At 47.7% G+C, this 13678-nt stretch overlaps 2 protein-coding genes across 6 annotated transcripts in view; one reads left to right on the forward strand and one right to left on the reverse strand.

Annotated features, from left to right (window-relative positions):
* Nucleotides 1-13678, forward strand: part of ctso (cathepsin O) — an 81617-nt gene that overhangs the window by 48166 nt on the left and 19773 nt on the right. The window lies entirely within an intron of this gene.
* The window catches only part of LOC115399588 (teneurin-3), a 154437-nt gene that overhangs the window by 26955 nt on the left and 113804 nt on the right, over nt 1-13678 (reverse strand). For all 5 annotated transcript variants that reach the window (XM_030107072.1, XM_030107062.1, XM_030107056.1 and 2 more), the window contains 4 exons: nt 9975-10094; nt 7242-7503; nt 5252-5519; nt 4218-4361 (listed from right to left, as the gene is read on the reverse strand). In XM_030107072.1, the coding sequence (XP_029962932.1) occupies nt 4218-4361; nt 5252-5519; nt 7242-7503; nt 9975-10094 (794 nt within the window). The remainder of the gene's footprint in view (nt 1-4217; nt 4362-5251; nt 5520-7241; nt 7504-9974; nt 10095-13678) is intronic.

Consider the following 13678-nt stretch of genomic DNA (forward strand, 5'->3'; position numbering starts at 1 on the left):
CTTTGATGTGAACTGCACCGAGCGGCGCGCCAAGTCGCTAACAAAAACATTTCACAGTCTAACCGAGCGCTGTGTCTTCGGGTTGAGCTAATAGGATTGAAGCATGAAACCCTTTTGGCGAGCTGATTAAGCTCCTGTCAGACAGGGGTAAATGAGACCCAACAACACAAGTTTGCTCAAGTATTTCTGAATCCCTTAAATTCAGTCAGACTCCGCGATGTGATTTCAGGACGGCGTTGTAATAGGACAAGTTGAAAAGTGTGAAAGAAGCCTTCGCGGCGTCGGAAAAACACCAACACCATCTGGATTTTCTTTTTTTTTTTTTTTTTCCCCCCCTGTCATCACCACTTCCTTGCACAAGAACAGGCTCACACGCGATGATTTTTCACGCACAGTTGCATTTGATTGTGATGAACTCACACGCACACCGCAGCACAATTTAATAAGGAAGCAGGCGAGCATTAGCATATCACACATGCTGCACCTATCTGTTGATCACAAATGCGTCTCACAACAGCTCACACTGTGATGCCGCCACAGCGGAGGCTTTGGAGACGGCTGCGCCATACTTTGAGACAAGGGGGATGAAACGCCGTGCACCAGCAGCAGTCAGGCTACGGGCACATTCCACTGTTCTTCTGAGAAAACTTCAGGTTCTGGATGGCTTGACAGATTGGGTTCGGCAACGGGCTCCCGCATCTCTCGCTTTAATGTTCTACAAAGCAGCAGGACAAAGTGGCATCAAGGCTTGAACAAAGTAAAGAAACTATTCCTCTGACATGTTTTCCACAAATGTATCTGACAAAAGACAGTTTGCGCAATCTCCGAGATGTGAGCCGACTGTTATACATGTGGAATACATGGATGGGATTGCTGCGCAGGCCCGCTGAGCATTGTGGGATGAATAGCAATGCCCCCTGCCAGTTGTGGGTGTGCAAGTAAGATGCTATAAAAGACTCCAGTCAAGAGGTAGGCAGAGCGGAGCCCGAGCTCCAAAAACCTCACCAGCAGACGACCTCTGGTAGCTAAAATACCCGGGAACACAAATAACCTCAATGGTTTACTTAAGGTTTGATGGACCAGCACAAAAAGACACATAAAGGAAGCTGATTTATACTTCTGTGCCAGGCGGTTGCAGAGGAGACCTCCTTATAAATTTAAGTGCACACCCGGGCTGCAGAGATACCACACACAGACCTCCTCTGCTGCTTCTGCTGCCTTCTACACGCTTTTGTCTTTTTTTTTTTTTTTTTTTGCGCCGGCAGAAAACAATACAGTGAGAAGAAGTTGTCACTCTAATGCTCAATTAGCTCCCTCTGCTAATCGCGGCAGTGAATGAGTGAACCTCACGAGCGGCTCCAGCGAGAGGCTTGTGCCACTTCACAGACGAGTATCGAGAACTGCACTTGAAACACAATATGTACATTGGATCCTGCAGGCGGAGGGATTCATTCATCCTCTGCCAAGAATGTGCACGCGTCAGTGACACAGCCATTACCGACACCTTCGTCTTTCAGCGAGGAGCACCTCCGCCGCCATCGACACCAATGAGATCACGTCCGCCCAAGGCCTACCTGTTGCCTAATAAAGGCTCGAGTGAAGCCGAATCCCAACTCCTCCGCGGCGCCGTTTGACAGTTGGAACAGGATTTCTGCTCGCACAATGCACAGCGAAGAGGAAGGAGTCAGAAGGCGGGATACTTGCCTACCTGCCGGGCGAACGGAGTGACCTCTGACTGAGTAGGTTTACAATGAGAACTCCGCAGACGCAACACAGTAACACGCTGCACACACCCCGTGTGTTGACGCCGATGTTTATAGCTCCCTCCCGCCTGACGAGCACATAAAGAAATCCGACGGCCACGAGGAGGGAAGTTAATCATCAGGAATGAACTTACACTTTCCTCTCTACATTTAAATAAAAAGGTCATTTTCTCTCACGGCCGTGTGGCATATCTTCCCTCTTTCAGCCCGTTGCCGTGCAAAACCTTTTTTTTTTTTTTTTTTTTTCAAAAAAATGTATTTGTTAACAGCTTTAAAACAGGAGCAGAGTTAAGATAATATTTCAGGAAAGTTCTCTTTGCATTGGAAAATACGACGGTGCACTCGAAGTGACCCAAACGTTATAAACACACCTGCCAGGATCCGAACAGTTCCAGTCCATAAAGCCCAACAGACAAATAATCCTCCTCCATCACGGAGGCCCCGGGCCTGCCTCGCAGACGGCCATTTACCGGCTCGCGCCGCTGTTTGGAGGCGAGGCCAACATCACGGAGAGGCTGCTAGCGTCTGCTGTGCTTTGGGCTGGTCGTGCACACGACAACAGCGCAGGGAGGCTCTGGAAAAGGGCGCTTTTTTTTTTTTATTTCATATCGCTCTACACATACACAGCAAGAGAAGAATCACTTCTTCAAGAAAACATGCATCTATGAGACGGTGTGGACACACGTTTAATTACATTCTCCAGACACTCAGCGGACCTATTGTTGGTCTTTTCTCTCTGTGAAAGCATCTTGAGATGACTGCAGTTGGCTCTACATAAATAAAAATTGCAGGTGAAGCTGAAGGGCGCTTTAATGTTCACATTGTACTGTTCCGGCCTTGTGTGGCTGAAGCTAAAGAAAACACAGTATGAGCTGTAGACTGAATCACAGCGATCGCAATGAAAACATCTGAATCTCAACAGAAACAGGAAAAGCTGAGGCGTGATCGGAGGAGCGCCACGGTCAGCGAAGCAACGGACGAGATAAGTTACTGAAATGTGGCAGCTGTGACAGTTCTAGACTATTTACAAGGACTTACCTGGAATTTAACAGAAAAATCTTAATCTTGACAGCCTGTGGAGCCTGTGGTGGTTAAAAATAATATCGCATCATATGAAAAAACATTAAGAAGTCAATTATTCAACAGGAATTTACTATAAAACATGTGGCAGGAGCTCTGCGAGGTGGTCTGCCTTTTGTTTAGTAGATTAATTGTGATTTAATTTAGTTGAAAATGAAATGGCTTTTTAAGCTAAAGTGATTTCCTATCTTTCAGTTTACATTCTGCTTTATCTTTCTCCTAATTTCTCTGTTTAAGCAACGCCATTTGGCCTTTTTCATTGTCTTCATTGTAATTTTATTCATGACATGAAAAACATTTGCCCGCTTTGCCAATTACATCTGGTTTGTATGTGGCTTCCTGCTACGCCACAAAAAACAGTTACCCTGCCACTGCGTTATTATACACTTTATGGCTTTATTGGTTATTCCTGCACTCCAGCATACTTTGCTGGATTCCATTGAAACAGAAATAATCCTCTCAATTTATTTGTGCTGTTTTGAAAGGGATAAACTGGTTTAAAAAAAAAAAAAAAAACAACAAAGAGGCTTAACTTAAAAATGAGCAAACATCAACAGAATCAAACTGTGCAAACCAGCGAGGGATAAATAAAAAAACAAGCCGGTGCGGCGGCGGCGGCGGCGGCGTGAGGTTGAGGTCTGACCTCCAACATTTTCAAGATGAAAGGGACACGGAATGTGTCGGACAACTGGAACAACGGCGGCGAGTCGAATGTCAAAACAGCAGCCTGGCAGACTCGCAGCGCAGCGCAGCCCCCCCCCCCAGGCCCCGAGGCGGCCTTCTTATAATTGCAGTCATATTACTGCCTCCACAGCAGCGGCACGGAAAACACTTTAATAGTGAGCTGGCTGAATTCTCCAGATTACAGCGCGACCTGGCGATGCTGTAACCCGGCCGTGACTTTGCTGTATGTATATCTGATAGTTGGGTAATGTATGTTTCGGCTTCTCTCACCTCCGACGGAGACAAACTCACGCCAATTTATTTTACCCGCCGTTTAAAGGGGGGTCTGGCGGATGACGGAGCAAAGAAATTAATTGAGTTTATTAAATGAATGCGAGAATTAAACATGACGCCTGTTCATCAAAAGCGCGAGCCTTCGGCGGGCGGCGAAAAGGCCGCCGCCTTCCTGAAATAGCTGAGTGGTGGGGAACGGCGGCGCGCCCCGCGCCCCGGTGACTTACTCACTGATTTATTCAGTCATTACCGTGAATGATCGGCCCTTCAGAACTCTCCTCTATTATCTGCAGATGGGATGACGAACCATATTTCACTTTGATTCGGGCATTTATTGCGGTGATTCGGGGTAAGGACCACCTGCCCGGAACCCGGGGGGGGGGGGGGGGGTGTGTGGGGGGGGGGGGGCGTTCTTACCGTTCTGGACGTCCAGCACGTGGTGTTTGTCCAGCATCCAGCCTCCCATGTTGGTGGCGTCCACCTCGTAGCCCTGCAGCACGGCCGTCCTCTTCTCCCACAGCACCACGTCCAGGCAGGACTCGTACTCGTAGCCCACCGACACTGGGAGACAGCGACAGCAGACAGCGGCCTCTTAACGTGACACTGATAGCGGCGATGATCCCGGCGGCCGATGGGATATTCAGCCCACGTCGCCGCCGCTTCCTGTATTTGCTGCTCCTTCTGTCTCTCGCGCTGTAATTCACTCCAGCTGGGGCGATTTTCAGGAGACCTGTGGGGCCTCGGAGTCTCGCCACCACCGTTATTTGTCTGTTTTATTATGTGCAAATGCAAATAAAGCACAGTGCATTATTTAAACGGCGGCGGGGTCAAACGGAGAGCATTATGGTAAATTTCATAAACGGCGCGACACGGGTACAACCGTGAGGTATGAGCGAGTCGCGCTGATTGTCAGGGTCGGGGGGGATTTTCTGTCGCACATAAGTGATACGAGTCGAATATTCATGCTTCTGTATGAAATCCCTCCGCGGCGCTCCGAGGTTTACACCCATCAGATTACCATAAATACAGTGTAATGCCTGGGATGACAATTTAATTATCATTAAAATTACAATATCTTGTCAAAACATCCCGTCTTTTACGTTGCGACTATTGACTTTCTTCCAGGATGCTGCCCTATAGGCAATACTTGAGTCTGAGCACAGCTGCTGAAATATCATACATGCAAAACGAAAAAGTCAGCGAAAGAGCAATGGCCTTCAAAAATGCAACACCAGGGGGGTTTCAGCATTTCACACCACCTGCTAAATCTTTATTGGGCATTGTAACAAAAGCTGTCCCCAGGTAAATAATCCTCCATTTAGAAAAAAAAAAAAAAAAAAAAGTGAAATCAATCTTTAAAAGTTCAACCAAGGTTCAGCGCCTGAAGGCGGCGGGCGGATCTGACAGCGAGCGGACGGTCTTCAGGAGGCGGCTTCGCAGCGGGAACTCACCCACAGCCTCCGCCAGGCCGAAGACCTTCTGATTGTAGGCGTCTGTTTTATCCCAGATGAAGGTGTAGGAGAGGTCGGGGAAGGCCGGGAAGGACTTCTGGAACTGACGGCCCGTGACGGCCACCATCAGGTGCACCTTCATCAGGCCAAAGGGCAGACGGTCCTGGGTCAGCAGCACCTTCAGGATGGGCTTGTAGCCAGCTGCCCTGGAGCTCAGGTACACCAGGTTGAGGTCGCTGCCCGGTATGGCAACTTGCTCGTGAAGGACCTATAAAATTAATTAGCAGTCAGACTGAAGCCAAAAGCAGCGTGAAGTAAAGATTCAGGAAACACTGTTCGCCACATGTGCAGCCGCTCATGTTTTCTTCCCAACTAGCAAGTCCAGAAATACCAGAAAACATAGCTGTACTTTTTAGTATGTACATACAGTTTGTATTTTGGATAGATAGATAGATAGATCGGGACAAAAAAATACTAAAACACGCTGCAATAAAAGAAAAGTAAAGTACAGTAAGCTTGGATTTCTGGATGTATGTGACCATTTTCAGCTCCAGATATCTCTGTGAGTCATTCCACATCCCGGGGCAGAGTAGGAAAAAGGCTGTTTTTCCCTAAATCTTTCCAACCCGCCTTGAAAAGGCTCACAGAATTTAAGTGGATAAAAGCAGCGAGACAGTCTGGAAGCTAACATGACATTGCTTTGGAAACAAAAGTCTACCTGTGCTGTTTTGTACTCAGTGAAGTCCGACCGACCACATCCTTCAGAGAGCCACGGAGTGTCAAGAGTTTGAATCCGAGATAAAGAAAGATGCTCTAATAAAAAAGTCCAACTCAAGTAAAAATACTCAACCTCTCTCGCTGCAGTGGAGGTTAAAAAAAGAAGTGGAGGCAGAGCGATGTACGCCGCGTGAAGGGAAGAGGAAGCTCTTTGAAGGACATCTCCGCCGGCTGCTTCTCGTCTTCCTCCCGACGACTTCAAGCGTTTCTGCTCAATAAGCCCACGGTGTTACCTGACTCTCCTCCAGCTCAGAGTCACGCTGTCGGAGCCGGTTCGGGGCGGTTTGTGTCGGAGGACTCGTTACAGCAGGTGGGTCAGACTGAACATGACTGGATGGATGGACGGACGGACTGACTGACACCAAAAACAACTGGCGTCCCATCCGCTGCCTCATGACCAAAAGAATACACTATTTCTGTTCAACGGCGTTGTGTAAAAGTGAAGATTTATAAGAAAAATAAACAATCTAAACCTTAAAAATCGTCTCAAACGCAGCAGTAAAGAGCTAATGCTTCTCACCTCCGCTGGATGAACAGTCCACCCTGGAAAACATGTGCATTTGTTTGAGCAGTCAGAGAATAAAAACAAGGTCTTAAATATGCCACACACCGACTGCAATGTACCACATGAAAAATGAGCCAATTCCACTGCCAGTGTATTAATTCTTCATTATTTGACTGTGAGAAAAATACTGGGACCCTACAACATTAATTATTTAAAAAAAAAAAAAAAAAAAAAACGTCTCTTTGACCAGGTTCACCTCAGACTGCAGAAACACGTCTGCACGGTTCGGGTTTCCTCGCTCTGAAGCGACTCACACATTGGTTGAAGTCGAAAGTCCAAGCAAAAGCTGCAGAGTCACTTTTTGCATGAAGGGATTTTGGGCTCTGATCGGAGCCAGATGGACGGAAACCAAAATCCTGAGGCATGTAACGGCCATGTGACGTGCCCTCGGAATTTATCGGCGTTGCTTTGAGACGGTTTATGGCTTAGTATTTGGGGAGAAGACTCCATTCAGTCAGAGCCCAGAGGCAAAGCGAAAGGCAAATCTGACTGTTTAAAAATAAGCAATAAAAGCCGTGGTGAAAGGAAGATAACGGCATTATCTGGCTCGCGTGTTTTCAACTCCGCTGCCTGCAAAGTCGGGATCAAACGCGGGTCAGATTATTAGAGCGGCTGAAAGCCATCAGATTTCAGACTGGCCCGGCTCACCTGGGTCTCGGGGATGATGGGGCTGTCCTCCGGCGACGTCTTGTACAGGGTGGAGAGGGGCGTGGCCAGGATGAGGGGGTTGGGCCTGAGCAGGCCGGTCAGGTAGCAGCTGGGGATGTCGTTCTCCTCCCGCTTCATCACCACCGTGTCCATGACGTGGAACACGTTCCAGGGCAGCCACACCGTGCGGTACAGCGTGGGGAAGGGGGCGCGCTCGTAGCTGAGCGTCAGCGACGCGCCGCCATTGGCCAGCAGGTCGAACCTGAACACGCGCACGGAACAGGAACAGTGAGAGACACATCCCGAAGCGCACACACACCCTCACATCTACTGCTTTTATGAACTATGACTTGAGTTTAGCAGCATTTTCTAAGACTCCAGGCACGGTTGTCATGGAAACGGACACCCTAAATGTCGTCATGTAAACAGGGGCTTCGTTTCTGAGGCGTCTTCTGTCTGATCTGACATTTTTGGTTTTAGACTGAGGACAGATTAGATCAGAAATGTTCAAAGTGCAGCTTGAGGGAGAATCCTGGTCCCTCAGGTCTCCCTTTGTCTTAAATGAGTAAATCTTTTTGTCTAAAATCAACAAACGCAATGTGTAATTTCTTTTAATTCGTCAAAAAAAGTGAAAGAACCATCTATTTAGTAATGACTTGATTACTAAATGTAATACAAAAAGGCTCTATTGGAAACAATAATAATAATAATAATAATAATAATAATAATAATAATAACATTTAGTCACATGAGTCTACTACAAAGCGACTAAGTTATCAAAAGCTAACATTTAACCAAATCTGAGTTTGTGAAAGGGTCCTAAGGGACTTTTTTGGTTTGTTTTGTTTGTCAGAAATGAATTCAGACACTTTTTGTGCCTCAGGCTGTTTCATTTTATTATTTCCAGCCTTCGAAAGTTTGGACGGCCGTGAGCCCGATGCTGGATCTACAGGACCGGACAGGTTACGGAATTCAGACAAATAACAGCAACACTTCTGCTTGCATTAATTAGCTCGTTTCTAAAAGATTCTAACATGAAACTTCAAGGAATTGCAAAACATTTTTTTTGTTTTTGTTTTTCTGTTTTGGTCTAATTTTCACAGTTTTGGCTCGTTTTTCTGCGGTCGTGATAAACAAGTCAGGCACAATTTAAATCGCTGCTTTTGCAGACGGGAGCCAAAATGAGCAGACCCTGAAAGACTGGCGGGAGTCTGTCGTTTCGCCCTCAGACTTCCTCCGGCGGCGAGCAGCAGCAGCAGGGTGAAGGGGAATCAGACGGCCGCACTGATCTCTAATTAGCAGCACATTTACAGATCTCCCCACCACCATTACGCTGCTGTGTTTTAACTGATGAGAGCCAAAACTGTGTTTTGGAAATTTCCTTAAAGTTCAAAGTGGAAGAGTAAACATTTCTTTAAAGATGAGCCTGGTTTTCCTCTTTTTCTTTTTTTTTTTTTTTTTTCAGTGGAAGAGCAGACTTGTTCTTATCAAGTGCTCGCCCTCTTTCCAACTTTCATATAATATTATCATTCACTGAATCTAATTTATGACTCCTGCTCGACCAGGCATGATGCTGGGAGACACTTTCTGGTGAATCTGGTTTTGAGTGTTGAGTCTGGGGAGTTTTCTCTTGGCGAGGCGGTTTTAATTAGTACGACATTACTCAGGGAAAAGTTACTGGTTTGGAAATGAAGGGCGAGTCTTTGAAGTGCTGCTCCATATATTCGGCGAGCTCCGCTACCCGGGGGGGGGGCAAAGCATCTGGGTGGTGACACTGCATTCAGCGCGCACAAAAGAGGCACACGGATCCCAATGCATATCGCCCGTGCACGTACACACACACTTACACACACATGCATCAACAGCCAAGCTGTGCAGCTGACCTAAAACAGCTTCCTTCTTGAGCTCTCTCCACTTTGGGCAGTGGGGAGCTCACAGCTGCGAGAGGCCAGGCTTTGATGCCCCCCCCCCCCCTTCTCTCTCTCTCTCTTCTTAGCACACTGAGCGGATCTGTTGGCTAACCAAGTGTGATTATCCCCCACCATTTATCACGCTCCTTGTCAGAAGAGTTACAGGGCGGAATATCTGAAGAAATCAGCTAATCCTGGGCTATCTGGGGACCGGAGGATTGTGATTCACAACAACAGCTGTACGATTCTCCGCCGTCCAGTAAGCCTTTTATTTCAAACGCGGCCCGCGTCTCCCGAATCCCGCTTCATCATTTCTGATGACCCGCCGGAAAATAAAGCGTCGCGCCGCCCCGTGAAATATGTGACATACGTTTGTCTTGTATGTGTTTGCGCCGCCATTATTAAGGGCCTGTCTGCGGTAATAGCAGGAGAAGGTCAGACAGTAATCCCATGTTTTACTACACCGCCGGCAGATTGATTCCACCCGAGCTGATTCAATGCATTTTAAACAGCCTGGTTCAAAATGGCCTCCACCACTGTGACATTTGCATGAGGAATTGTTCTCGGGCAAAATGTGCTGCTGTTTCGATTTGTTTTGAGCACTTTTTGGATTAGAGCCAGGACCATTCTCCCGCCGTCCGACAGCTCTGTCTGCATAATTCCCCACTGCAGCCGGGACTGCAAGTCACAAACAAGCAGCGGGCTGGACGGCGGCCGGCGGAGGCTGCTCCCGGTTATTCACTCATGTGGAACAGTGTGCATGGCTTCCTGCACACGCCTGTGTGTGAGTATGTGTGTGTGTGTGTCCAGGGACTCCTCTTACATGCCGTCCTGCCGGGTGACGGTGTAGCCATATTCCGGGTAGTGCAGGAAGGACACGTTGACTCCGATCAGCGGCGTCCCGTCCCCGGTGAGGACCTGACCCCGGATGACTGACGCCAGGCTGCGTGGGCGAAAAAAAAACAAACAAAAAAAACAACAAAAAAACACAAACACAGGAAGAGCTGAATAAACAAACAATGGCAGCCGGCGTCACGCGGCCGCAGCATCGGCACGGCGAGCGACTGTCAGCGCCGAGCCAGCAGCCACACAGGTATGATTTACTGACCGCACACACACACGCACGCACGTCAGTGGCTGTTACTCACAGAGATGCCACCCGGCGCCCTCGCAGCGCTCCTCCCTGACTCTGTTTGCTGCTTTTAGGAACTGATCATTCAGTGGGAAGAAGCTCTCCTGCTAATACTCCGCGGCGGCGGTCGTCTTGCACTCCTATTGCACCACTGATATTCCGCACAGACGCAGAAATTGATTCACTCACGAGCCCTATTTTTACATTTTAAGTATTATTTTTGACAACACGCGGCGCCACACACACACACACACACACACACACACACAGCTCTCGGGGCAATTCAATTTGTGATGGCAACACAAGAAAACTCAAACCGCATATTACCTCGACAACAAATCCACAGTGAAATTATCAATCAGATAATATGAAGGCGGCGGCGGTGAATGGAGCGAGCACAATATCCAGCAGTGAGGCTTTCAAATGAGATTCATGAGAGAAATATTCAGAGTATTGTTATCGCTCTGACCTCGCTGAATTAAGAGTTTTCCTAAATTTGCACTAGAAGAGGGTGCGATCCACGTGCGATCGCTCCAGCGAGTGCGGTTGCCTCCCAAAACGAGCCTTTTGTCAGTGTCACGCCCAAGTCGCACACACCCCCCGAATGATAAATGTCTGTGGCGGCGCCGGTGATGAAAGATAATATATCAACCGGCGTCGTGTTCGAACAAGCTCTTCAGCTCCGTTACAGATATCCTCTTGATGTGAGAGGTTTGGCGGCTGACGTGTCAAGAGGCACTTTATAGGAATCCAGAACAACAAAATACAACGCTGGAGGCAAACTGTCACAGAATGAAACAATGAAAAGAGAAAAAAAAAAACAGAAAAGGAATCGCCACAGCGTTTTAGAAAGGTGAAACCAAAAGTATTTTGGATGTGAGGAAAAAAAGAAAAAAAAAAAACAAAAAAAAAAACCTGCAATTTGAATATGAAATATACAAAATGTTCTGCTGTGAGAAGTGGAAATGTGAAGGTTTCTCTGAAGTCGACAGGCAGAGGAAAAAGAGACTTTTGTGAAGGTGGATCCTTTTTTTTTTTTTTCTATCAGTATTTCTGGGTGCATTCACACCTGGTGGCCTGATATCTGTGATTCTCAGTGAGTGGGAGGACGAGCCCCCCCCCCCCCCCCCCCCCCCCCCCCCCCGCTGGGAGCTTAGACCAAACTGCACCCCTCTAATTCACACCACACACACGCCAAGAAGTCACTTTTAGTTAAATGCTAATTTTTTTTTTCTTCCACATTCTAAGATATTATTATTATTCTAATCTCCCAGGAACTCTTCTGCTAGTTAAAGTGAAGAATCTGCTCTGGTTTCAGTTCATAATGCGACGGTTCCACTTGGAGCTTCACACTGAAGCTTATTGTAACATTTTAAATATTAAAATTCGGCACTCCGATCGCCGATCTTGACCTCCGAAAGTTACGCTGGTGCAGAAAGGCTTCATTTCAGGAGAATAATTAATTCTACTTCTTTCTCTTTCTTAATCATATCTTCTTCTCGGCTGGCGCGGTGCAGCGGTTTGTACTCCCGCCTCACAGTGAGCGTTGTCCTGGTTTGAGTCTGGCTGAGTTTGCATGTTTTAGAGGCTAATTGTTGACTCATTTACAGGACGGCGTTTCAAGTGGAAACGGGTGACTCTCAACTGGACAGTAAACCGCCATGTTTGCTAGTGAGCAGAACGAGGCGACGGCGCCCGAGAACAGGGGAAAGTTTGACACCGCTTCCACTCCGAGTTGGTTAAAGTGGTGAAAAAGAAGCAGCGACGGATGATTTATTCTGGGAAAAAAAAAAAAAGAAGTTAAAAAGAAATCGTTCCTGGAAGAAGCACCAGAATGACTGCGGGTCCTTCCTGTTGCTACGCCCCTCCCTGAAGCCCCCCCGCCGGGCCAGGCGCCCCCCCCTGCTGCCTGATATGAGCCTCCTCCTCCTCCCACTGCTGGCTAAACAGTAATGCCAGAGCAGCAGATAAGGCAGGAGGGTTAAATGCCTCACTTCAGGGCACCTCTGTGGTAGTTAGTCCATTACTCATTCACTTTCCCCACTCAGATTTTCCTTGCTGGGAAATGGATTTGCTCCTGGTCAAAAGCCCGCCGCTCCTCCGCCAACCCCCCCACCCCCCCCACCCCCCGCCATCCCGCTCTCACCTAAAAAACTGTATTTTCTTTGGCACTTTTGCTGTATAAATCACAGACACAGAAGATTCATGCATGATTAAAGCCTCACACACCCTCCGCCATTATTCAACATGACTGCAGGGCCTTCAGGTAGAACTTGTCTAACACCCATTGCAGTTCTTATATCCTTAAGTGTGCAGCAATTTGTTAAGTCAGTCCTTTGTCTGAAGGTAAGAGGGGGAGACGGCGCGATATTTCTCCATCAACATTTAATCATACCCCACTTCTCGGCCACAAAGCAGAATTTGAAAAGCGTTCTCTCTGCATTCATCACTTGGTGGGCTCGAGGATGTCCCATTCCGCCGCTGCGTCTCCAGGTCATTACGTATATGAGACGCAGATGATCCACGGCTCCGGCCTCTCCCCGGCACCACCGGCTCCCCTCGTTTATTTACTGGCTCAGAGAACAAGGCCACTTAAGAGCCACGGCGACGGCTCGCTCTCTCTTCCCCGTGTCTCTATTAATCTCTGGAGAGGCAGACGGACGCCGCGAGAAGCGAAGCCCCCCGAAACAAACGTGAAGCCCCCGCCACCTGCCGAAGCCCCGGAAACGAAGCGTTTAATTCGGGCCGTCTTATCTGTCATTGTCCCGCGCCGGCTGCAGAAAAACACCATCTGAAACCCAGTGGGAGCCCTGTGTGCGGACATGTGATACGGCGGCGGAGCGGCGGGAGGGAGGGAGGGGCGGGGAGATGTACCACAACACATGTTTTATTCTGGGGACAAGTTCACTGCAGAGTCCCGAAACCTGACCGCACGCTGAAACCCGCCCCCCTTCCTCTCTGCTCTGCACCATCGCTTCTTAAAATATGGAAGTGAGGAAACAAACTGTTTACCATTTCTGCTCCGTCAGACATCAGACAGCAGACTCCATTGAAAAATCTTCCCTTCTGGCATTATTCCGCTGCTTGACTGACTTTTAGTTTGATAACATATACTCCACTAAGGCTGTCGATAAATTATTCACTCTATAAACTCACACAAATGCAAAAAAAAAAAAAACCAAACTACTAAATCCTACTTCATTACGTCAGTTCGTGCCCATGTTTTTTTAAAAAGAGGACATAATTAATTTTGCTAAATCTAGTGGCACGCTTGTTTGCAGAGCAACTAAAATGTTGTCTTTGACTATAAAACTAACTTGTTCGGGGAGATAAAAAAAAAAAAAAAAAAAAAAGCAAATGAATATTTTGAGCAAGAGAGCTAATGCCACTGCCAG

Source organism: Salarias fasciatus, chromosome 2, assembly GCF_902148845.1.
Source record: "Salarias fasciatus chromosome 2, fSalaFa1.1, whole genome shotgun sequence".
In the NCBI taxonomy this organism is placed as follows: domain Eukaryota; kingdom Metazoa; phylum Chordata; class Actinopteri; order Blenniiformes; family Blenniidae; genus Salarias; species Salarias fasciatus.